This window comes from Gallus gallus, chromosome 6 (assembly GCF_016699485.2).
Source record: "Gallus gallus isolate bGalGal1 chromosome 6, bGalGal1.mat.broiler.GRCg7b, whole genome shotgun sequence".
Classification (NCBI taxonomy): domain Eukaryota; kingdom Metazoa; phylum Chordata; class Aves; order Galliformes; family Phasianidae; genus Gallus; species Gallus gallus.
Genome location: NC_052537.1, coordinates 14,714,784 through 14,741,070, shown reverse-complemented (window position 1 = coordinate 14,741,070; position 26,287 = coordinate 14,714,784). Strand labels below are relative to the sequence as shown.

Genomic DNA, 26,287 nt, shown 5'->3' with positions numbered 1-26,287 from the left:
AGTGTGATTTATTGCATTTGTTCTTTCAAAGGTGGTACAAGAAATGATTTGACAGATAACTGCTCATAAAAGCATAATTAACAGGAGGTACTTTTAAATTCTACTAGATAGTGATATTGCTATTGTCATTATATTGTAAATATTGTATGGAGAATTTTTCTTACCTATGTATGCCCTTTAGTGACTTTTTTTTTAATTATGTATGATTATGTCTGCATGATATGTCAAATATTAAATCTCCATCAATAGATAAGTGTGTTTTATTTGCAGACTTCAAACTGTAAGAGCCATAATTGATAAATTCAACAATTCAATCTTTACAGCATTTTGAAATGCGGAATGAGCCTGATCACTGAAAGCTTAGGTGTCACTTTATCTTAAATAAATTTTAAAAAATCACCATAACGTAATTAACAAAATATACTTAAAATTCATGTTTTATAGTTATGGCACCATGCTCAGATTGTTGTGCAACTGTGTAGCTGAATCTATGAAAAATTCTCAACTCTAAGTGCAGATTTCTGTGATCTTCTCCACAGAGATCCTTTTCTGAAATGGGCTAAAAATAATTTATTTATTTATTTGATAGTCTATAACTCAATAAGGATAGATGAGTAGTAATGAAATGTTATCATAATTATATTTCCTGCTCTAAATGAATAACTTTTGATTATTTATTAAGATCACAGTCTACATTGACAGTAATGGTGAGACAGTATTAACTCACTACTTTCTCTGTATAGTGTTTAAAGAAGTCACTATTACCTTTCAGTAAGAAAAAAATATATGAAGTAGTTAGTAGCTAACATATTAAATAAGTACTAAAACATTAAATGCTAAGTAACTCATTCATGTATTGGAATGGGCTGTCCATGGAAGTAGTGGAGTCCCCAGTCTTGGTGCTTTTTATTAGACTTCTGGGTGTGGCATTAAGGGACATGTTTTAATGATGAAAATCAGTAGGTTCATCATAGAATCATAGAATCACTAATGTTGGAAAAGACCCACAGGATCATCCAGTCCAACCATCTGCCCTTCATCAATGGTTCTCGCTAAACCATGTCCCTTAACACAACATCCAAACACTCTTTAAACACCACCAGGCTCGGTGACTCTACCACCTCTCTGGGCAGCCCATTCCAGTGCCTGACCACCCTTTTAGAGAAGTAGTATTTCCTAACGTCCAGCCTGAATCTTCCCTGACGCAGCTTGAAGCCATTCCCTCTCGTCCTATCACTAGTCACCCAGGAGAAGAGGCTGACCCCCAGCTCACCACAACCTCCTTTCAGGTAGTTATAGAGAGCAATAAGGTCTCCCCTGAGCCTCCTCTTCTCTAGACTGAACAACCCCAGCTCCTTCAGCCGCTCTTCATAAGGTCTGTGCTCCAGACCCCTCACCAGCTTTGTTGCCCTCCTCTGGACACGCTCCAGGGCCTCGATGTCTTTCTTACAGTGAGGGGCCCAAAACTGGACACAGTACTCAAGGTGCAGCCTCAGCAGTGCTGAGTACAGGGGGATAATTACTTCCCTGTTCCTGCTGGCCACACTATTTCTGATACAAGCCAGGATGCCATTGGCCTTCTTGGCCACCTGGGCACCATGGTTGGATTTGATTGTATTTTCCAGCCAAGATGATTCTATGATGCTATGATTCTCTGAAATCCAAATTTGCAGCTATTAAAGTTATTTATTCAAATTATTATGTAATGCTTATGTAAATACCATCATATGTCAATTAATATGTTTAACATATTTAATATGTTACTTAAAGAATTTATGTGAAATATCTGGAAAGTAACTTAATAATGGCACACGGTATTATCAGAGAGGTAGCATGGAATAATTTTACCAAGATGTATGGAATCATTTGAACGAAGAATACAGATTAGTGCTAAGATTTCAGTTGGCAGCACTGCTTTAGTTATATACCTTTAGCTTGTACTTCTCCTGTTTTGAATATTTTCCGTGTGGTCACCATTTATGTGAACAATCCATACTTTGTGCAACTATTCATCTTGTGTGAAGCATAAAACTCCAGAAACCCTTGTTTGAAATTGATTTCAATTTTCTTTACATTTCAACAGTTTTGTAATTTTAATCCAAGAGCTGAGAAAATTACAGTGTCTGCATGAGAAACTCTTAATACTATGTAGTTTCTTGGTATTTTAAAGATTTTTAGGTGTGCAGTTGCTAATTATGATTATGTAACTTGGAATAAATCAGTATTAGTATGGAAATAGGGGCCACACATCTCGATGGACAAAGCTATTTTAAATTTCTAAAAGTAAGTTTTTACATCTAAAAGTGATTTTTAACATCTAAAAGTTAGTTAAGTTTTTAGAGCGTATTGTCTAATTTACTATTGCTTCTGTTAAATATAAGTACTTCTGTCTCAAGCTGTATCCTTGTTTTCCTGTGCCAGTAATACCTAGGGCATAAAATAACGTGGATCAAATTAACATTTTGCCTGTTTAAGCAAACTTTTCATATAGCTCCACTATAAGTTTTCTGCTCATGTTTCATGTTCACAGTAAACTGTCTCATCACAGCTAGTTTTATTTACCCCCTTTATATCAATCCTCCTTTTATCTTTTCTTCTTTTAAATCTTGTTCTGCTTTATGTAACAACATTTCTTTTCCTTACATAATGTTGCCAAGATTGTGACGTAACTTTGTATAGTACTCATTATATGCAGTTTCAATTACTTCCAAAACTATTTTAATGCTCTGTTTTGTAGTATCCACCAGAGATACTTTCATCTAGGACTGCTGCATTCAGAATCTTGCTGTCTCAGCTATTCAGAGAAGCTAAGAATACTACACACTGTATATCATCTTTATTATCAGTTCTCTGCTAGTCTCTTCATTGTAGAACTGAGTCAGAAGTGTTATTACTTCTGTTTATTCCAGTAAGTCCTTTGCATTTTCTTGTTTAGCTGAGTTGGTGCTTCCTCTCTCCCTGCCAGTGCTACTGTGTTTTATCTTGTTCTCTCCTGGCTATCTGAAACTGGTCAGTTCCAGTGCACCAAGAAGGTGATTTTGAAAATCTGTGTTGGACATTTCTCTTTTGATATTTTTATGTGTATTTCTATTTTGAGATTTTTATGTGCATCTATCTCTGTTCATACAGCATTGACTTTGTGTTTAAAAAGTATGTGTAGGCTTGGGTCTTGAAAACTAACAATAACTGACACAGTTGACTATAATTGTGTGAGTAGTATAGCACAACTCATACTTCTAAGGAAGCACAGATGAAAGTACTAACGAGATTCATTTCAACATGCTCACTAAAAACTGAGAGCTGCTCTCATGCAGCTGAGGGTTGACGTGGACTTTGATGATTAATCTGCTACATATTCTAATTGTAGTGTTTATACCTTATCTCTGATACTATTTTTTATGGTGCTGTAGATATTTCCATTCCTTCTTTCAATGAGGTAGCATACTTTTGGCTGATGGGGGTGGGTTTTGTATTGAAGGAGTGAAAATCAAACCCATGCATTATCACCTTAGCATCATCTGTGCTACAGTCATTAGAATCCTGTACAACTGCCACAGTAGTTTTTGCCACTGGACTGGAATGACAACAGAGCCAGTTTGTGCCCATCTGTATTTCAGCTCCAGACTCCTTTTCTCTGCAGCACCCAAACAAAACCTGGAACTTCAGTGATTCTGTGATTATTTATTGGTAAATACATGAGTCCCTCTGCTTTTGAAAGTACGTCTCGTATTTTATAGCTACGTTAGAAGCAACAGAAATAATCCTGTGTAATTAGCTTCATATTTAATGTTCATGATGAAAAAATAGTTGATTTAGTTATATATGAATCTTTCATGCCTGTTTCTTGAAGCTTACCCACAGTCTTAGAAGAGCTCATGGTTTTTTGTTTTTTTTTTTTCTTTCCTTTTCTCACTGCTAAGAGTTTCGGAAAACTGTATAAGGGAAGTGTTTTTTTCCCCTTTCTCTGTCAGGTCATCTTCATCTACTGTGGTCATGTTAGAAAACCTTTGCTGTCTCAAAGGACAATTACTTCTTTTCTCTTTATTTCAAGTCCTTTATCCAGTCAGACTGGTAAATTAGTACAAAGTGCTTGCTCAGAATAAAACTGGAATTATGTGATTTTATTAAATGAGGTTTGCAAAGGCTACTGTAAAAGTGAGGAATGATTTTCAGTCACTTCTTCTGAACCGTGTTCAAGTTCATGTCCCTGAGAGAGCTTAAAAGATCTGCAAGCACTAATTGTTTGCTTAATGATTTGGCTACCTTTATAAAAAAAATAAAATGCTAAACTAAGTTCTTCTTTACTGCTTTGAGTCATTGCTCTAAAACCTCTATGTTTAACAGTTAATCATAAACCTCAAGTCATATTTTTGATAGCGTTTTGATATTTCCTAATATTTTCACGGCAACCCACTCCTGTCATTAAAATAATTATTAGACTTGTGGAGATGCAGGCCAAGAATAAAATATAACTGATGTGTCATCGCCATGATGAGCTTTATTGTCTTGTTTTTTATTAAAACCGCAGTATTTCACATAATGTTCAAACTATTCAAACTATTACCTAGTGTAAATTGAAGTTTTTTAACCTGTTTCCAAGGGATTTCAATAGTAGGAAATCTGTTTTATTTTGAGAAAAAATATGATAAGCATCTGTTTGCATGGAAAATGTGAATGGAACCAGACCACATTTGTTTGCAGTGTTATGGATTATCTGGTCTTACATTGTTTATGAATAAATCATGCAGGCTGGATAGCACTGGTAACCACCAGTATGTTTTATACTTCGTTTAAAGCATAAATTTATGTATTTGTGATTTTTCCTGTAGACAATCAAAAAATTATGTTCTAAATAAAGAAGCAGCCTGTTGCATTTCTAAGCCAGTATTTAAGTTCATGGATACCACAAATTCTTTTAAGCCAAGCCATACCCGCTGTATAAGAATATAGGATAATAGTTCCTAAGAAAATAAAAAAATTAGCCCAAGCTCAGGATAAACAATATATGTTTATTTGAGAAGTAATGTTGTGTCATGTAACTGTATTGTGGCATAACATGGATAGAGTTAACTTTGCATGTGTAGCCTGAAAAACACATCTTGCAAGCATTCAGGACTATTTGTGGTACTTATTGCCATAAATCGTTTGTATTGACACAAAAATATTTTGTATTCAAGGGAATGTGTGGATGTAGAAACACTTTCATGTTCAAGACAATGGGGAGAGCTCAGGTTTGAACAAGACAGTTTTTTTCAATCATTTGAGTTGTGTCCATTTGTTTGATAGTGTCTGGACTATTATATTTAAAAAATTTGGTCTGCATTTGGTTGTAGCTGAATGTATGAATCTAACATGGTCTTTTGGTTCTGCAACACAAAGATATGTATTCTGCTGGACAGTTTATGGGCTGATTTTATGCTTAGTAGCTTGCTACTGTTATGTGGTTGCTCTGGAAGTGCCGTTGTTTTATCACTTTTTGATATTCCTTGGAGCCAGTATTGCTGGACTCAGTTGAAGATAATTAATGAAGGCAATCCAGTGAAGCCTTAAAATACCTTGTAAGAGTATGTAAACCTATGAGCGGATTTGTATGCTGAAGTCAGCATGCAAAAAATTTCTGTTGGAGCAAGCAGATTAGGACTCTAGACATAGTACTTTGCCTAATGCTAACCACTGGCTTTGTGAAAAGTAGGCATCGAGTTCAATGCCTGACTACTGAGGTGATCGAAATCAACTGCTTGCTCTCAGCAATCAGGGTCGTCTCTCTCTCACTTGTGATATGCTGCATATGACTTTGTATAGGTGACATGGTATGTATTAAGTTCTAAAATGTTAGCACAAATTTGGTTTGCTATCATGAGTGCTGGAATGAGTTTGGGATTGAGTGAGATCTCCTAGCCATGCATGCACATTCCTCATCTCAGCCAGTGATTTATCTGTTCGGCTACTTGGCTAGAACTGGAGATGGAACATATATTTCAATTAGGCAAGTGTCTCTATATTATGTTTTTGTTAATTGAGTTTCTCTGTCCTGCAGGAGTCATTCTTTCTGGTAAGTTGAATCTTTCATCTTTCACCCTGTTTTGGGGATCTTTTGTGTTATGGTTGTGGCTTTGGGGCATTTTTTATTCTCTACATTTCTCAAAGTTTATCTCCACAGTAAATATATCTGCAAAACAGACTGAGAAAAAATCTAGGGCAATATTCCTCTAACACTGTAAGTAGGATGCAAATTTCTTCATCTACTGTTTCAGTGCCCTAAAAATATGTTGATTTTTGTAATCTGTTCCAGGTCAGCTAAAAAATAAAAGCCAAATGAAATACCTTTTATGTATGTATAAGAGATGGAAAAAGTATTTCTGAATGAAATTGTGCTCTCTGTTGACTTCTTCGATCAGAAATAAAACTAAGGAAGCCTTTTTTCCCCTGCACCTCCAGCTGTTAAAAGCAGCTGAATCCTTGCTAGCAGGTGTCAGTGAAGAGCCCTAACGGCAGCACTTGTTGATATAAAGTGTCTGGGCTCAGTGTTAAGGGTGGTAGGATTTTTCCTTGCTCCACCATGGCTTTCTAATAGCAGAAGGAAGGGAAGTAAGGTAGGATTTTACTGTTCTCTGTCAGTTCACAATTGATTTAAGGTTCCTAGAGGAACACGTGTTAGAGAAACACTACAGAAAATACTTATGTTCTGACAGCTTCTACAGGAGGAGAATGAAAGTGCTCCATGCAGCACATTTCCTGTGGAGCATCCCAGCTCATTTGCACAAAGAATTGAGCCAACCATTGGGAGATTGTTTCTTAGAAGCTGCTGATTGGGTATAAAAGGTTGCTTAAATTAAATCAGTCTGGATAATACACAGTAATTTCTGTAAAGTGTGGGTGTTTATAAAGGTACCAAATATCTGTGCTTTATACTGTGTTCCTTTTTAAAATGTTCCTGCCTATTTATTGCTTGGAAATAGGGGTAGGAGTGAATAAAATAGAACAGATTCTAAAAAATAATCTAAGGAACAGTTCTGGACTATTTCATTTAATTGTATACATCATGTAGTTTAGAAAAATATATATATAAAAATATGATTTTATTACTGTTTTGTACTTACTATTTTGACTGTGCTGTCTCTTTTTAGCTAAGACAACAGGGACTATATAATGAAGGGGGGTGTTGTAGGTTATATCACAGCTGATACAGGAGTTCATCAGCAGTAAGCTACAAAATGTTTTAGTCAGGCTCTTGAAAATAGTGACTTTAAAACCCTGAGACAGTTAAAATCAGTTCATTTTGAGTTTCTTTTATTTGTTAAGGGGTTTTGAACTTTTGCATTCACCATCCAAAAAAACTTCTGTCCTAAAGCACTTCTTTGTGGAAGCAAATAATTCCTTGCCACATGCTTCTAAAATTGCATATCTCATGGGCAGTAGCTAGGCTGAACAAGTATTGACCATATCAGAGCTGCTTCCGTGCTAGAGGATGAAGAACAGAGGCTGTATTACCACAGAGAGGAAGGATTATTGACTGCTGTTGAAAACTAACTGGGATGGACCAACTATAAGCAAGCCTCTCTTTGCTAGAAAGGTCGCATCTCTCTTCCTTGCCATGTTTTTTTCATTGATATTCCAATAAATTTTTCTTCAATCCTTAATTTATTTATTATTTAAATCCTTATAAATAATAGAAATGTATGGAGTAATTACATTTTCAGTGCTATTATTTGGCAAGAAATCAAGTTCTGGGACAGAAAACTTCCCAATACATACAAATGCTCTTTGAAGTATTTTCGTAAAAATCAAAGTTTTTAGTCAACTCATTAATTTTTTGAGTCACAGTGCTTTGAAATAGCAGAGGTGAATACCTTAAACTCTTGAAGTATAACTGCTTAAATAATTATAGAGCAATGTTAACATGATGAGAAAGATCCACTCTTGATGAGGCCTGTTTAGATAAATTGGTAAGAGTAAAAAAAATTCCAATCACAATGTAACAATGAAAGTTTTTAAAATGGTGATCAATATTTGAGTTTTAGCTCTTTGTTTTTTGTATGATTTCTATTTATGAAAATAGAAATATTGACAAAAATAACCTCAATTCAAGAAAGGACAGAATAAGTTTTTTAATGAGGTTTATGTTACAGTTGCAGATGAATGGTGAAATATGATTGAGATTTAGTAAAAGAAGCACACACAGAGACAATCGAGTCTTTCCTATAATACTTCTTGTCAGTAATATTGGGGTGTATTTTCCTGTCAAGATCTTCTGTTGTTGTTGTGACTGACAGTTTTATCTCTCTCTGGATCTGTTCTTGAGCTTGAGAAATGTTCATCTGTAGATGAACATTTGCTCAGTGTCCTATGGGATGGTAGAATTTTGACACCGTGAAAGGTGCTTTTTTTGTCTCTTTTCAGAATCTGTCTGTCATTCTTCCCACTCCTACAGTAGTTTTGTGATGGAAAAAGGTCACTTATCTCTCTTGTGTAAGCCTAGCTTTCCTACCTGGTACGTATGTGAGATATGATGGAGTGATGACAAGGAATTGTGTGTTATAACAGCTCTGCTACGCGTAATTTCTACTTCTTCCATTCAGGAGTCTCTGGCAAATGTGCTGGAGTAGAGTAGTCTAGGCAGAAAACCAGACTATGTTTTTGAGTGCTTGAAAGTGTTTATTCACATGCTGGACTGGGAGTCTGACAGCTCATATGTCTGTAGTGACTTAATTGTATGTGTAGAAGCCCTTACCCATAAAAAAACAGTTAGCACCATGTTGAACATAAACTTTTAAGTGTGGAGATGCTTAGGTTATACAGAGATGGTAATGGTTGGATTAGTAATATCCTCTTTGGTGGCATTAATCTGTACCACGAGGCATGCTCTGGTGAGGGCTCTTTCCTTAGAGAGCATATGCAGCCTACTTGTTTCTTCCATCTCTTCAATCTATGGTGCTGTCCTTCAGAGCATCTTCAGTGCAAGACCAGAGGGTTCTGGCTCAGGGCAGAGTACAAGCAGCTGCTGAAAGCTGCAAGCTGTAGGCAACAGAGAGGATCAGCATCCCATTTTGGGGCTGTATTGTAGGAAGGGGTGGTGGAAAACAATGTGCATGTACACAATACAGTTTTCATGGAACCTAGAAGGTAAGGGATGCAGAAATATAGGAGTGGCATTATTTTGGTGCAACTGAAGGACTGGAGAGGTGAGGATATTAACTACTGGGGATGTTTCAGCAGAACAGAGATGTGCTGGGATCCTTTTTTGAGTGGTAAACAGTAAGATACTGGTACCTATCATGTCTAGTATGTGCCTGGCCAAGAACTAAAAACTGTCATTGCTCTAACTTGTTGTCTGTACTGCCACTGGTGACAGGACGAGTCTTGTGAGACATCTTCGCTACAATTTCATTTGCTTTCTAAGCCAGACATATGTATCTTATTCCTAACACAATATTCTTGTCTCATTATGGACAGCTATACATCTCAAAAGCAGGCTTTGCCTGACTTTAGCATATAATGTATCCTTTCAGCCTTTCTCCCTTTCCTACAGGCAACCTAGTGTAATGCAGATGAAACAAGGTGAGTGAAGTTGGTAAAGGCCAAGGCAGTCCCTTGCAAAAAGGAGGAAAATAGGTAACTCCAATTAAGAAAAAAGTTATCAGAATGAGAGAGAATTTTATATAATCAGTATTGCTTCTCTTTTATTTAGCTTATTGTGTTGCTTCCAGATAGGATTATTGTTTATGTTGAACACCCAGACCACGTTCAGAATCTATTTGAAACCTGAATGCCAGGAAAAGTTTTAAGAAGATAATATGGATTTTACTGAGTTCCAGGTTAAGGTTCTGGTGGCTAAAATAAATTGCAAGAGTCAAAGCCGTATTATCTAATATTAAGCACTCTTCATATTTCCAGTACTATCCGTCTCGAGATTTTACTTACATGTAAACGTTTAGATGAACTTTAAAGTGCTTATTGATTGTCTATGCACAGTATGATTTATTGGTACTTTTCTCAGATTTCATAATATTAATTTTGTAATTGCTCCATTGATTCGTTTTCAGCAAAGAAACCCCCAAACCAAAAACACCAACACCTGAGGAGAAACATATATGTAAACATAATAGGAACGTATAGCAATTGTAAACCAGTGTAGTTAATTCTGAATATGAAACCATAATCTCTACTAAGTGCATTCCTAACAGGAATCTGTGCTGTACAGTTTGTAGCATTATGATAGACTGCAGTGGTGGTTTTGTAATTTAGTTGTTCATATGTGAAGGAACATTAATCTCCTTAGGGACTGAAAGCTTAAAGCATACCAATCTAGATTTTTTCTTCCTTTTTTTTTTTTTTTTGTTGTTTGTTTGTTTTGTTTTCCTGTTGGCAGGCTCACATGCCTGTGCAGAGGTTTTTTTAATATCTATGGCATTTGGGGCAAATTCTGTCATTCCCATTCTGTAACAGCTTGCAGCATCTTGCATTAAATATTCCCCAATTTCAAGCTGGCTGCCTCAACCTCATGAAGTATGTGAAAGTTGAAGCTTCCCAACTTTATTTCAACCTTACCTGAACATCCTACTTTAAAACATTTTCATTCTACATAAAGGACATGATTGACTTGTTACCTGAATCAGCAGAAAAGCAGTCCATTACAGTGTGTAAGGATGCTTTGTTTACAAATTTAGCACTTAAATATTAACGTTACCTGGTGTTAAATTCAGTGCTTCTAAACTTCCTTTTTTGTATTTACTTTTTAGACAAAATAATAAAAACATCTGAACACACTTTGAATTCCCTTGTGTTGCAATCTTAAAAGAATGAAAGAGATGCTTAGAAAAGCTGCAGGCTTCAAAAGATTATAAAACTTTTTGACCCCTGGTGCATGAGTTAGCTTGTCAGCATTCACAAAATACAGTGAGTTCAAGGAGATGCAAAGCTGAGAGTGTACTTCTCTGTTTTCATAATTAAAGTTGAAGTAGTGTTTGTCCTTTAATGGTAAAACACGGGATAACAGAGGTTCCAATGGCTAAGTCCTGCAATTTTGTTTTTAATATTAAAAAGAGGATATATATTTTAATAATAGGAACAAGTAGTAGTGAAAACCTCATTGCGGTCTCTTGCAGTTGTACTGATTTCTCTTATTTTGCATCATGTGAGCAGGAGTAGTACAGAATTTAACTAAGTAGAGCATTTTGCCCTTAGTACTGTATCACTTTGTCCCACAGCATAAAACCTAATTACTGCATCCAAAGAAGCGTTAAATAGATTTCATGCTGTTTAATAAAGGCCCTGTGTGTTTTTGTCTATGGAAGAACATTAGAGGGAATGCTCATAGTGCATGTTTCTACTGCCTCTTTCACAATTAAGGTGCAGTTTTACATTGTATCTGCCTCAGGAAGACTCAGTAACTTTTTTGCTCATCACATCTTTCCTCTCATTGTTATGCTCTATTTGTTTTGGTGTTATTGCATAATTGTGTTGAAATAGTTTCTTAATGCATACTACTCACTCCAAATCATGGGTGATAGCTTTTAGCATCAACATATATCAGACTGTGGTGGCCTGGGATTCAGTAATTCTTTTTTTGGTGCTGATCTTTAACTAGTAACTAAGAAGAAAGAGTTTACTTTGTGACATTGTAGCCTGAACCTTTCCATTCTTCTGAGTTCTCATTAAAATGTGAGATTTCTTCCCAAGGGTCGCCATTACTGTCAGATGTACACAGCCATAATGGTGATGTTTTATTTCTTCTTTCATCCCCTAGCTGGCCTTTTCTGGCCTAAGGTGTACGAAGTACAGACCTTCTAGGCTAGATATGCTGAAGTTTTTTGTTTTTTTTTTTAAATCACCTTAGAGAAGTGTAGGACAGCTTCTTGAATTCTGCCCTATTTTGTCTTCTTGCACATGAAACTATAAAATTTTCTAAGGAACTCATTAAGGAATACCTCACGGTGTCTACTTAGTCTATTGTTTGCCTGTTGACAAGGTCTCCATTTTATTTTTTGGTTTGCTAGGCTTGTCTTTGGCTTTAGATCAGTACTTTCAGATGTTTTTAAGTGACTTGAGGTTTTGGATATTTTTTTAGTAGGCTTATATGAGATGTTATACATTATTATTCTCATCTAACATTTTGTCAAACGTTTATAAAATTTGCAAACTGTACTGAAGTAATCATAATCTGTGCTTTATGTAGGTTCGTGGCAATGTGAACTGATGTAGAGAACATTGGTAACAAAGCTGTGAATCAACCACAGAGCTTTGTTTTCCCTGAAGATAATGTAGACACTTGATCAAGACTTAGTGATACAATGTTTTGATGTTTTCTAATTGGAAATTATGAAATGAGTAAAGCATAAAACTTTTTAAGTAGTACTGATATCCAAGTGTTTGTCAGTAGATGACTTTGAAAGTAATGTCTACTTTTTATCCATGGAAACTGCAACAGATGCAAAGAGCACAATAATACTACTTGATATAGCACATTCTTAGCTGCAAAAGACTATTTTTTCAGTATAGTGACCATTAGTTATGCATTTTTGCCAGTGATGAACAAGAGCCTGCATGCCATGCTTGTAAAAAATCTGCAACAGCAGACCCACTGTTTCACAGCTGATATGTCAACATAATTGCTAGGAATGTATTACCCAGGCAGCCCATCTTTGTTCGACCTGAACAGATGGAAGTCAGAAGGAATCCAAGTCCAGGCTACATGGTGGGTGTGGTAGGAATGTCCAGCCAAGACTGGCAATGTGCTTCCTGGTCTTCAAACTGCTATGGGCCTGGCATTATTGAGCTGCAAGAGAAAGGTTGTCCTCTTCTCTAGCTTGACTCTGAAAGTTGGAGCCTTCAGTTTAGGCAGTATAGTGACGTAGTGGTCAGAGTTGATGGTTTATTTAGGTTCCAGGAAATCTGGAAGGATCACCCCTTTCCTATCCCAAAAGGCATTGCACATCACTTAACCTGCAGAGATCTGCATCTTGAACTTTTTTTTTTTTAAATGAGGAATTCACATGTCACTCCGTGGACTTCCAATTTGGATCTCGCTTGTAGTGGTGACATCACATCTCACCTGCAATGATGTGACCCAGGAAACTGTCACCTTCAGCCTCCTATTGGTTCAGTAAGTCCTGAAAAACTTGTACACATTGTTTTTTCCTTTCCTGTTTGAGCATTCATAGGACCTACCTGGCATAAATTTTACTACATTTTATTAAAACAGTGTTGAACTGTGAAGATGAAGTCAGCATCTATACTTGCCTGTATGAAACACAACTGTACACACTGCAGTCTGTGACTGTTTCACATGTGAAGCCTCATAAATTACACAGACAGCATACTTCTATGCTGTCTGAAGTTTCTAGTAGGTCCTCTTAAGTAGCTCCTGAAGTTCGTAAGTTAGTTGTGACTGTGGTAAGGTCTGAGAGAATAATCCTTTAGCCAAAGATAAAGGCATAAAAAGCATATTGGATATCTAGTAGAATTAAAAATAAGAGATGATGGAATCCAGCGCTGCTCGTCCATATCCATATGTAAATTAGAAAATTTTTTACACTAGTACAGTCAGTGTGTTCCCTCTTCTTTCCGCATTTAGCCAGATCCTCTGATGTGCTGCTTGTCCAATTATTTGTTTTATATAAATAAGGAAGAAAGGCTATTGCGGTCTGTACAAGTGATACCTTTTACCTATTCTAAATTTTTCTCAAAATCTGTATCTTCCCTGACCATCACTTTCTGGGTACTAACTTATCGTTGCTTTTGAGTTTTGAGTCATCTCAAATATAGATGTTCGCACCCAGTGTTATGTTATGCTTTATAGGAATATGATGTTCTTTTTTTTTTTTCCCCCCTATCAACAAGCTTCAATTAACATACCAAAGGTGTGTAAATATACATCAGAGGGTTAGCTGCAACGTGGATATGTTCTGTCAATTCAGGACTTACCTCATGTGTCTTCCTCCTGTGGCTTTGTCCTCAAAATGAGACTTCTAGCCTACACTTTCCAATCAAGACATGGGTTTTTTATCCTAACCAGAGGACAATTTAAATCAGCATGATGCTTTTTTTCTTTTCAAGTACTACATGGAAAAGATAAGGTAAAGAAAGCAATTATATATATATATATTTTCTATTGATGTGGTATAAAAGGAGCTTTTTTCAAAACCAAGTTGTTTGATATTCAGACATCATTGTGTCTGTCTGGTCTATCTCAAAACTCTTCCATAAGTGACTTCCTAGGTGGTAGAACAAAAGTAACTCAACAGGATCCTGCTCAGTTTCATTTAGAAGGCAGTTAGTCCCCCCTTTCCATGAAGCATTTATGACTGCTCTACACTTCGTGCTTGTTGTTCTACATATAGATCAGTCAGGGAGAAATGCCTTCTTCCACACTGAACTGAATAGCACAACCTCACTGATCTTCTGAGCTTTTTGCCATTGTGCATGATGGAATCTGATGAATTAGGTTGGATCATATGTGTAGTGATGTGATTGTATTAAAGCTACATAACCAAATCCATATGTGCTGTAGGTTGAGACAGCTCATTAAAAACAAGTCCATAGTTTTCCTTATATCTTCACTGAATCAGGATCTAAAATGTAAAGCAACAGCATTTGTAAATACAGTAGGCTGCTGCAGTCATGCTCATTTTAAAGGAGCATTGCATATTAGTTAAATCCTGATAGGTGATTTTATTCCAGAGAATTAAGTGTTTCCAAGGTCTCAGTGCTTTGTGAAATTGTTTCATGTAAATTTAATTGCAGAAAGAGATGTTTAAATCTTCTATTTTTGCATACTTTAGAAGCTAACTTTTAAAATATTTTCTTAAGTGAAGCTTTGGTTTTGACTTCTTTAACTGAATATTACAATACTAAATTAAGAAAGATGAAATTTAGAGAAGACGATTTAACTGAATGCAAATAGATTTATTTTGGAATTTTCTGTCATGGAAGACATCATTCATTATAGATTAAGTTCTCAGATGGACTGAACTTAGAATATTTATACCCTTTCTGAAGCATGTCTTTTTGTCCTGTGCATATTAAGAAGTTAATAAGTGCCAATACATGGTGTTCAAGAACAGAGAAATTATTTCTGGGTGTTGTAGGGTGAATAAGGGCTTCTGTACTCCAAGTACTTTAATTCAGCAACGCTTAACATCTGCTGTTAACAACCCCTAAATCTTATTGTTTGTTTGTTTTCCTTCTAAACACCTATCTCAAACATGAGATACTCAGCAGTACTCAATAGTTTAGCTAAGTCATTAAAAGCTGAACAACACCTGGAATTACATAGTTTAGTATTAAGCACTCAGCTTTGTAGTGTTGACATAGGCGTTCAGAATTGTTTTTACTAAAGAGTTAACAAAATAGTTGCAGAGGAATCAAAAAGGTCAAAAAGCAAGCAGACTTGGGGTACATCAGGAATAATGGAGCTGGGCACTTCACCAAAAGGAATATGGTTTTCAGTGTTTAACAGCGCTCAAAGCAGTATCTGCAAAACCATCGTTTCTGCAGTAGTTGAAATAGGAAGTGATTATGTGATGCATTATACACCTTTATGTCATAACTATGGGTGAATGTTGACTCCTTAATGGAGATCACTTTAATATACCCCATCAGCCTCACTGCAACATCAATATTGCTCTTTCATGCCCAGTAAATGAATAGTTCTGGGTTTTGCACAGTGAATTAATACATTTGACATGGGTTCTGCAATGTTATGAAATGGATCCTGGATCCTGAAGTTTCTGAAGTTTTACATTGAGTGTATTTCTTAATGATGTACTTGCTGTACGGAGGACAAATATGATTTATGGCTCCCAAAAACTTTGGTCTGTTCTAAGTAAAGGGCATTGGTAATTGTAACAGAATAATAATAATAATAAAAAGTAGATTATTTCCTAAATAGGCTTAGTTTTGAAAATATATTTAGGATATATGCCTATGTCTATTTAGGAAAGTAATCATTAAAGTATTATGCGTAATTACACATTGGTGTTGCTTTATGCTTTTGGCTGAGACACAGTGTATTGATGAAAGCAAACATTAGATACTATGACATTTTTGAACCAAGCACAGAAAATACATTTTTTCCCCACAAAGAAAGCCAGACCTCTCTGATGCACAGTAATAGGCAAAAAATGGTACATGCACATAAATGTCACTGTTATAAGAATCAGAGCGTTGAGGCCACATGGAAAACCATTTTTAATGCCCTATAAGTTGGTAAAGACTGCTTTGTTTTCTTCTCCATTATTAGTTAAAAATCCATTTAATGAAACAATACACCTTACTTGGTGTATTGGTGCATATCAAGTGTTTTGACACATGTTCAGCAATTTGTGTTTCAAGAATAACATGTTTATAAAGATTGCTTTTCATCTACTCTAATTGAGGTTAGTAGTTAAAAATTTGGATAGATTTTAAGATGGTCTACATTTCTTCTCAGGCTGTTTCTCACTGGTGTTTTTGTTGTTGTTGTTTTGTTTTTTTTGCTTTTATTTATTAATTTGAAAAATACTACTACAGTAGCCTTGCATATTTTGCATTCTGTTTCAGATGATTGTGATAGGTTTTTTATCCAACTAAATAAATTGAGAAGTACAGCTGATTCAGAGTGTTTACATAATCTTTCCAATGTCAACAGTCATTTAAATTATCCTAACTTTATACTGAATCTCCAAAATCCAATTATCAGCTAATAATAATTGTCAGTTTTACTCTAAACCTTTAATGATAGGTCACAAGGGATGTTGTACCAGAAGGATTAAATTGTCGTAGACTCTAGCTATGCCCAGCCTTAAATTACTAGCCCCTTATCTCATGGTAACAGAGCTACTATATGTTTTGTCACCATTTTTGCTAAATAGAATAAATGTCACCAAAATTAATTTCATCTTTCTTAAATTAGCTTCTTAGTGTGATTTCTCTCTTCAGTCAAAATTTATTTCCTGAAGAATTTAATTTCCATCTTAATCTATTTTCTTTGAGAAAAAGGAGGATGAGCCTTCAGGAACAAATGCCTTCTAAATCATTCTGTGGTTAATTTTGAAATTTGCCCATTATTAATAGTTGCTGACCCCTGTAGGATAGAGTGTTTTAAGTCACTGTATACTTAAAATTAGACTGGTTCTGCCTAGTTCACACTAGCTATATTCAAGGCAATAAAACCTGAAAAGGGGGAAAATCCTTCTTGTAAGGAAATGTAGTGCTCAATCATGTGAATACAAGATTTCCCATGGGATGGATGATTCAAGGGAATGTTGTAATTAGCTGATTTCATTTAGTTGCATTTATTAGTTTTTAATCATATTAAGGATACACACAATTAAAGAAAAATATACTTATTGTAAGGAATAGTGTAGACGGAAGAAATGCTGCCTTGAAAACCAGGCATTGAGAGTTGGCAATGTTGTACAGTACAGTGACAGCAATTTTGAACTGAATTGCTGGTGTCCGTAAAAATAGTTCAATTGAAATGAGAATTTAAAAATCATTAAATATGCAACTATTGGCAAACTGCTTTCTAGTGTATTATCCTTCCTTATGGTTTTGATGACCTCAGTTCAAAACTTTTTGTAAAGTTACAATACAGTATTTATCTTAAAAACTAACAAATAAAACCTGTACATTGAAACAAGGGGGTAACTGGAAAGGGGAGAATTTGAAAGACAAACCCAAAGTGATGGGCTCTTTCTGAAATTATCATTCAGCTAGTTTTAAGCAAAACAAACAGTATATGGTAAAATCAGAAAGAAAAAAAAAAAAGAAAAGATCTTTAATACTCATAAATAAAATCTATTTGAAAATATTGAAATCTAGAGGGAGCATATTGGCTGGAATAGTAAAATATATTAAGTGCCTATGATTTCCTGTTCAGAAATATGTTCCTCTTTAAGAATCTTTATCATGAAGAACAGGGGTGACTAGAAAGAAGAGAGTAATTTCTTCTGCCAGCTGCACATGATTATCAAGGTTTTGTAAACTCAATAAGTAGAGAACATATCCAAAATCTGATTGAATGTTAGTGCCAACAGGGCAGAAAATTAAACAGAGCATACACATTAATAATCTATTAAATGTTCTATCAACTTTGAACAGCTGTAGCAGTTGTAATCAGGCATTTCTTTGTGGCATCCTACAGATTTGTATTGGAGTAGGAAGTTGCTACTAGATTACTGCCGTGGGTGGGAAGTCAGAAGTGTCTGTCACTTTTCTGACTAGAAAGGGGATCTGTGTATAGGAAAACATTGCTTTTGTGTTTAGCAGAGCTGTCAGCTCCACTTTTGTTTGAGGTGTTGATATATTGAGGCACTGTTTCTGTATCGTGGTATTTATCTGGAACATGACTAAAATGTGACCTCGGAGAGAGGAAAACCATTAGAACCTATTCCAGTATATGGCTACCCTTGCTACCTTGCAATTTCTGAAAAAGACAATGTACCAATTGGGTAGTATAAATGGAAGGTTGCTTTGCAAACAGAATTAGGTTATTTAATTAATTTATTATATTTTGCAGACTTGAGTTTTAAATTCTTTCACGAGGGAGATGTGATACATACTAGCCAAAATAAGTAAAAGTAAAAATATGAATGATCTCAAGAAGAATAAAAAATAGAATACTGACATAACAATCATCTTTCTGAAAAAGAGGTTTCTCCTCTCTAAATGCCTTGGGTTTTTTTGGTTTTGTTTGTTTTAATTCCCTCTTGGGAATATTGCTTTAATGTTCTCTTGGAGAATGCTTCTCTGTTTTGTTCTTTGTTTTATGGGTTTTTTTTGTTTGTTTGTTTTGTTTTTTTGTTTTTATGACTTATTTTGTGTAGTTTCCACTTAATGGAAATGGATCAAGGAAGTATAAGTGTGGAAAAACTGAAATCTTTGCTATTTATGAAACTACAGAAGTCTGTGCTGGAGTAGGAACTAGGAAAGCTAGGAGATGAAACATCAGTTTAAAGTTGTGGTTCAAATTTACTCTTGAGAGCTAAACAGTCTGCAATCAGTAAATGATAGTATGTTCTTTGTGTGTTCTAAAACATATCAAAAGATAATTTTTCCACAATATATTTCTGGTCTTGCTGGTACATTTTGATTTGTTAGATAATGTTTACTGTGCTTTCAAGGTTGTAAATAATCATACTAATATGGGCAATGCTAAATGTTTTTTTTCAAATTCTAATCTTATCTGGGTTTAGCCAGAGTTTGATCCAGTTAAAAATCATTTTGGTAAGATTTAAGGGCATCTTTCTAACCTAGAAATGTTCTGGATTGAGTTATACAGCATCTTTTCTAAGAATAGTTTTTACAGTGACCATTAAGTAATTGTTATTACATTAGTCATCTCTCTTCTCTTCCTTTTTAGTCTTTCCTTTGAGTTGTTTCTCTGTTCATCCTCATACAGGCTAGATTAAGTATATAAAGGAAAAATAGTGTTCTGTTTTGTCCTTAAGAATCCAAGTGCAAGTATTTCTTCTGCTCTTCTTTTCAGTTAGCAGGCGTACAATTTACTGCACAATGGCACAATCCCAAATGTCTTTGCTGTGCAGTGAACTCAAATTAGGATTAAAGATTGTCAATTTTATTCTGAAAAGCAATGCTCAAATAATATTGGCCATCTACCAAAGCTGCACAAGCTTGAAAAGTTTTGCTGAATGTGCACAGAACTCCATTCAAGCATGGGCAGTTCACACTGGCAAAGGTCAGCTCTCTTTCTCATTCTATAGGGGCCCTAATTTTTCATTGTTAGTGCCTTTAAGGATTGTCATAGGGTTTCACAGGAGATAAGGAGTGTACACTGGTTCATATTATGGTGGCACAAGGGCTACTCAATATTTAGAGCCACATGTCAGGGAATGTTTGGAGATGGAGGAGGATGTGGAGAACAAAAAACAAGCATTTCTTTTCCATTCTATAGAAAACTGGGCTTTTCATAAAATAATGTGTTAAGTCCATGCTGGGGTGGTCATATAAGTGCATTTCCCCTTGGTTTGCTCTAAGTGAACAATACGCAACAAAGAAATGGGACTTATTCACTTTAGGGGTGGGAAAGAAGAGAAATCAATTGCACTATGCTAAGGCAATAAATTATGTAGTTGAACTAAATGAATGGCACTAAAATCAAATACTCTTATAGTACATTTTGCATTCCGTAATGTCATGTACTACACATATTTTAGCAAATAGCAATAACTGACTCGTTACTGCAAGTTTGCTATTTTTCCACCCCACAGCTGAGAAAGTATTATACTATGCTGAGATGCTTTCTTACTTTCACATGAGGGTTATTTCCTGTCACACTGAGTTATGTTCTATTTGAGTTCTTGACCTTTTTGTGGCAAGGCTGTAATGGAAGCCTTTCCTATGTTATCTTTTGTAGTAGTATGGCTATGCAAACATGGATATATCAGGTTATCCCTCTATTGAAGAGGCAGTCTATGACAACTGATGTTTTTATGTTTGTTTGTTTTCTAAATCTAGACACAAAATCTCCTTTAAAAATACAAGACAATTCTGTGGTCTGATGGTCTCTACAGAAACATCTGCACATGTTTCCAGTGTTAAAAATTATGAGCAAAGTCATAAGGTTAAATTGGGTCTTAACTAAGCTGGAAGATGTTTGCCTAGCTCAACATTGAAGGTATTGTGAACTCGGTCTGCTGTCTTTGCAGTGGAGCAAACGATGGGGCTTGCACAGGCTATTCCACTAGCTTGGATGTAATGATAGTGACCCTCAGCAAAAGATGTCAAAAGCAGTTAGAAACCGAAATCAAGATTAGCATCCTAAATAGACACAAGCATTTCTGTAATGGCCATTTGTCATGGCTTGAAGGGCTGATTCAGCATCAATGCTACATTGTAAAATTCAAGCTTGTCCTACAAGTGGAGTATCATCAGATGGTCTGCTTCTGTGTTCTTTTTTTTTTTTATTCTTGCCATGTGTGCAAGGATGGCTATGAGCATTTGCTTTTAAAAATAAGAAAAATGTGAAATATTGGAAGAAGGGGCTTTTAGAAGGATGTATTAGTTGAACCACTCTCCAGTTTTCACTGATACCAATCTCAACCTTGGATTTCCCCAGCCCATAACCTTTGTTTATACACAATGCTATTCTAAGTATGTCAGTATCTTCTCAAGTTTTGACAGTAGTTTAGTTACATTTGTATGAAACAACACCAGAAGTAGAAGTTTTTTCCACTGACAGGCTCACTAGTTTACTTTCATGTTAGAACTAGTGCTCTTTCTGTGATAGCTTAAAGACCTGGATCTTCCCTTACAGTCTGTTGCAAGATGTAGATAACAGGTGATGTTTTTTTTTCACTTATTCCATCAGATAAATTGCTGTTTTTTGCTAGTCTATTTGTTTGTTTGATTTCCTCTTAAATGGTGCTTATAGCTACACCAAAGGAACTAAAGGAAATGCGAAACAAGTTGGTCTTTTCTTTTGAGTCTGCATTTGCATCATTCATCAGAATATATTTCCTTCTAACCCTGAGTACATTTAGGGATGTACTGGGGCTTGGTGACTGCAGGTGATTCCTCACTTTCTCAAACTGACTTCATGTCTTATTTTCAGACATAATGAAAGCAACATGATATTTTATGGTGCATTCCTTTCCTTCCATTGCATGTAGGTGTGTAGGCTATGGGCAAAGACTTTTCTTCCTTCCCTGCCTGTTATTTCCAGCAGAGCAGTAATGTGCAAACTGGAAGGCAGAAGGGCATGCTGTCTGCCCATCCTAGCAAGTGATAAAGGGAAGGATTGGCTGTGTACCAGCCATCCCCTGCCTGTGTTAATAAAATAGTTTCTATTGCTTTTGTATCATCCCAAGAGAAATCCAAATAAAACTGTGCCTGTATTCTTTGTAAGCCCCTACACCTCAAAAAAATTCTTATGTGAGTCCTTAGCCACCTCCAGTGTGGTTTCAGCCCACCCATAATTTTGACCAGAGCAAGATCACTTAGCTCAGTGAATATGTGCATCTCTACTGAATGAAAAATGAGAATGCATGTGACAACAGACATCTCTTTATTGCTGTGATGAAAGGTTTTATTTGGCTTACAGAATTTTGAATAGAATTTTAACAGATTTGAGGTGGGTAGGGTATGTGTATAGCTTCATTGGATGCAGTAATTAAACAATACTGACTGGCTGCTGAATTTGGAGAGCCTTAGATAATATGATGGTATCTTTTCAGTTCTTACATAGATGAGATTTACTATGCATGTATTATAAATCTGAAATTTATAAACCTTGTTGACCTCTTTAGTCCCTGGAGTCTTAATTCTTGTTCACTCTAGAAATTCCTGATACGTATTTATTTATTTAAATTACGACCTCATTAAAGCCAAAGCATGGCTCCAGATCCTTGCCTAGTGTAAATTAGCCAAGTCTTGTGACTAACCACCACTGAAGATCCAGGCTGTAAATTGAAAAATTGTCCTTTCCAATTGCCTCTTCAAATTCCAAATTCTGACCCTGGTGTTAAAAACATTCCTATACTAAAACAATAAGGCATTTCATTTACTTGTTTTTCATGGCTTCTCCTGGTTAGTTCAGGAGTCTCTCAGTGTGTCTAAGACTTGTGTGGACACACGTACAAGATGTAATGCAGTAAATTTCTTCATCAAAGGCATTATAAGAAAGGTGTTTGCAAATAATAGGAAGAAGTGGTGAAGGCTGGATTTTACAAAAGCTGTGAATGACAAATGAGTTTAGCTTTCTATTGGTTTTTTTTTTTTTTTTGGAGGGTTAGGTTTTTTTTGTTTGTTTATTTTAGTTTTTTGAGTGGTAAGAAGATCTTAATTTTTAAAGTTTTCTAAAGTACAGTTAATCTGAAGAGCATCTCATAAGAGCGATTTAAGCTAAAACAGAAAAATGGCTTAAGTGAAGAGTTGAAGCTCCAATTAAGGAGTGTCTTTTTTTCCTTTAATGTTTTGTAATTCAAATTCAAACCCACATTGGGGTTATTGTGAACTGTAGCAGTTCCCCAACTTGTTGGGGGGTTTGCTTTTTGTGACAGGTTTGTTTTTTCCCAATTTTAACATATTGGAAAGCCCTGGTACCTAATCTTTTACACTTAATCCAAAACAGTTTATTTATAGTTGCCAGAAGTAAGTTCCTAATGTCATCTTAATTAGAAACATGTGGTGAAAAAGAGGCAACTTTTAAGCTGACGCTATTTTTGAGTTAAAATCTGGCATCCCTTTTCCACTGACAAGCCTGACAACTGCGGCAGCAATCACCTCATCAAATCTCTCCGTTGTGTCTCTCCTGGTTTTTGGCATCCTTCCTGTCTAAATTTTTATCAGATGAGTGCTTTTTTCTTGGCAAGTATCTTAAATACCTTCTTGTAGCTTTATCTCTGCACCATCACCCTTTGCCCTAAATGTCATTTCTCACATGTAGGACTGTGGCAGAATTCGAAACAAATTAGTTAAGAATGTAGATTCAAAGACCAGCTTTTCCCCTTGACTCAACCACGCTTCCCCCCCCCCCCCCCCCCCCCCAGCTTTGTAAACACCAACATGTCAGAGATACCACAAGAGTGCTCAGTTTTTAAGATGTATTTCTGATACTTTAAAAGCTGTATTGCTTTTCTTTGTCTTGCATCTTCATGCCATTGGAAGATTTTCAGCCTGTGTTATCTAAACATCTGATTTTAAGTTTCTGAAATACTCAATAGGTTGTGTTGGGATAAGAGTGGAGAGTATAGCAGGGATGTTTTAGAACACAGCCAAACTAGATATCATTTCTGCAGCTTTTCTGAGAGCTGGACTGGAATAAATTTCCCTGCAAGAATTCTGGTATTTCCTTTTCTAGTTGCTTTTGATTGCAAAGTTGATTCTGAACCTTGAAATTCAGATAGACACACACACAAAAAAATGTTTCCTGGGAAAGTTATCCAAATTAATTTGTTTCTTCAAGTAAATACATAAATTGTAAGTGTCATTCAATATTTAAATTCCTATGAATAATGATAATCTTAGCACGTGTCCTAAGAAAAGTCTTATGTTTATCTTACATGACATCAGTTATATGTCTTTGCTTAAGATCACAAATGTGTTCAATCTCAGCTGACATTTGTAAGTAAGTAAAGAAGTAGAAGAGTTCTGTCTTCCCCCTTATTTTTAGCTCTTAAACAATATATAAGTTTCATGGATGCAGAATCCTATTTGACCTTTTATTCTTCAGCTGGGTATATGGTTTGTCAAACTCCTAGAATTTATAGTTCAGTGCTCAGCCTAAGTTAAGACTGTTTTTTTTAGCTTAGATGGAAAAAAGAAAAGTTTTTTTTAAAAAAAAAAAAAAAGAAGAAAGAGAGAGAGAGAGAGAGAGAGAGAGAGAAAAGGCAGGAAGAAAATTAAGACAGTTTTTGAGCCTTAAACAAATCAATCTGCCCCAGACTGGTGCTACGTAGGCAGTCATATTTTGTGATTTAAGAATTTTATAGAGTACCTATCAGCAAAGTAACTATACGGAAATTGACAAGTGATGTGGGCTTTTCTGGTCTAAGTCTTAGATTCAAATGTGCAGTGTGCAATGTAGATAACTCATCCTGTGTGAGAAATGTAATACTTTTTTTGCACACAACTAGCAATTGTTTTTCACATATATTTTGGACAGAACTCTCTAGAAAGAAGAGGCTTCCTGGTAGGACCTTTTTTTCAATATTACAGACAAGTTAAAAAGTTTTTTGATACCTCTATCATGTAACATTTCTGTGAGACTGTGGTATTAATATAAAAAGCCAGATACAATTGCCTTGAGTTTTAATCCTAAAGAGGTATCACAAAATTAAAGACAGTGTAAACAGCACCAAATGCCAACAACGATGTCAAGGACAGCCTCTGTGGGCGACTCCACGTCCAGTAATTTCTGCCTAGTACTGAGAGTTGTACCATCGGCTGTTGATGCATGTGCAAAACTGAATCCATTTCTGACAGAAACCGTATCAGTGTTGCATATTCCTATTTACAAGTTGCTGGAGTGCCACTAGGTTTTAATGTAGTTATTTTTTAAATTACTAGAGAAGATATTGTTAAGCAGTTAATTCAGTAATGATGGGTGCTGACTTCAATTCTCATCTATTTTTGTATTGTTTAAATGCTTTGTCTTATGCATAGTTGCTTAGGGAAAAATATTTCTTCTGTTTCAAATGATGCATTGCAATTGGAATTTTAATGCCAAAGAGGGAATTTATTTTACCAAATTCCATTTTATTTGATACTTCAAACAAAACGTCTTCATCCTTTGGGAATACAGGAAATAATTGTAATGTGGAGTAGGGTTTGTCTTGGTTTGTTTCTGTTTTGAAAATAGTTTTTTAAAGATACTGTATTGCAGCAGAGATTAGATTCATTTTAATTGGGGGGAAAAAAAAGAGGTGTTTCAGTCAGAAAAAAAGATGATATTGAAGCTTTTCAGGTACTTTTCAAAAGGACTGTTAAAGCAGAAATCCAAAAAATATAATTCTAGATCTACCTTCAGAGGGCACACTGCTTAGTAATTTGTGAAGCTGTACTGCAGCTTGGCCATTTTATAGATATTGTACAAGTGTGCAAAATGCTGTCTAAGAATGTGCCTGTCCAGATCTCAGGCAGTCAGTTCCCCCTCTACCTCTGCAGAAGGAGTGCAGGAGTCTGATTCGACTTTAAGTTGTAATGTATTCTATCAGAGTAAGGTGTTCCCACCACATGTTACGTTTCTGACCTACTTCATACTTGAAATTTAAGATTTTCAAAACATGAGCACAAAATGAATCTTGCAGAATTGTATGTTCAGAAGTAATACAGTAGCTCTTACTGAGAACACTGCAAGCTGCTGGATGTTCAGCAAATAAAACCCCTCTTCAGGGTGCCATGAGCAGGCAATAAACTGCAATGATTTTGAATTTGAGTAATGGAGCATTAAGAAAACATACTAATTAAGGTAAATTTGGCAATTTTATTGGATCCAGTTTTCTGGTTTCTTTAGTCATTGAGGGTCAACATAAGCTGCTGGACACAGAGCATTTTGAGATGCTGGCTGCTTCTTTTCGTTGCCTAATGGGAGTTAAGCTAAGTTCTTTTGAAAACTCCAGTTATAAATCCCAACTTAGGCAACTAATGAATTGGGCTCATTTTCCAGTTCTCAACACCAACTCTCCCCTTAAAAAATAGAAGCAGCTGAGTGTGCTGGGTTTATTTCTGTGAACAGACATCTTAAAACACCTGGCCTAGGAGTTTAAAGTGACTAAGAGCTAGCCTCGGAGGAGATCAACGTGGTTCAAGCTTTTAAGATCAAGAAATGCACAAAATGCTGATCAGG

At 35.7% G+C, this 26,287-nt stretch overlaps 1 protein-coding gene across 2 annotated transcripts in view; it reads left to right on the top strand.

Annotated features, from left to right (window-relative positions):
• Window positions 1–26,287, top strand: part of LRMDA (leucine rich melanocyte differentiation associated) — a 634,559-nt gene that overhangs the window by 582,308 nt on the left and 25,964 nt on the right. The window contains exon 7 of one of the 2 annotated variants that reach the window (XM_040702700.2): window positions 12,985–13,121. The exons of the other annotated variant lie outside the window; for it this stretch is intronic. Coding sequence (XP_040558634.1) covers window positions 12,985–13,106 — 122 coding nt within the window. The 3' untranslated portion in view covers window positions 13,107–13,121. Of the gene's footprint in view, window positions 1–12,984; window positions 13,122–26,287 lie in introns of those variants that run through there. 2 annotated transcript variants of the gene reach the window in all.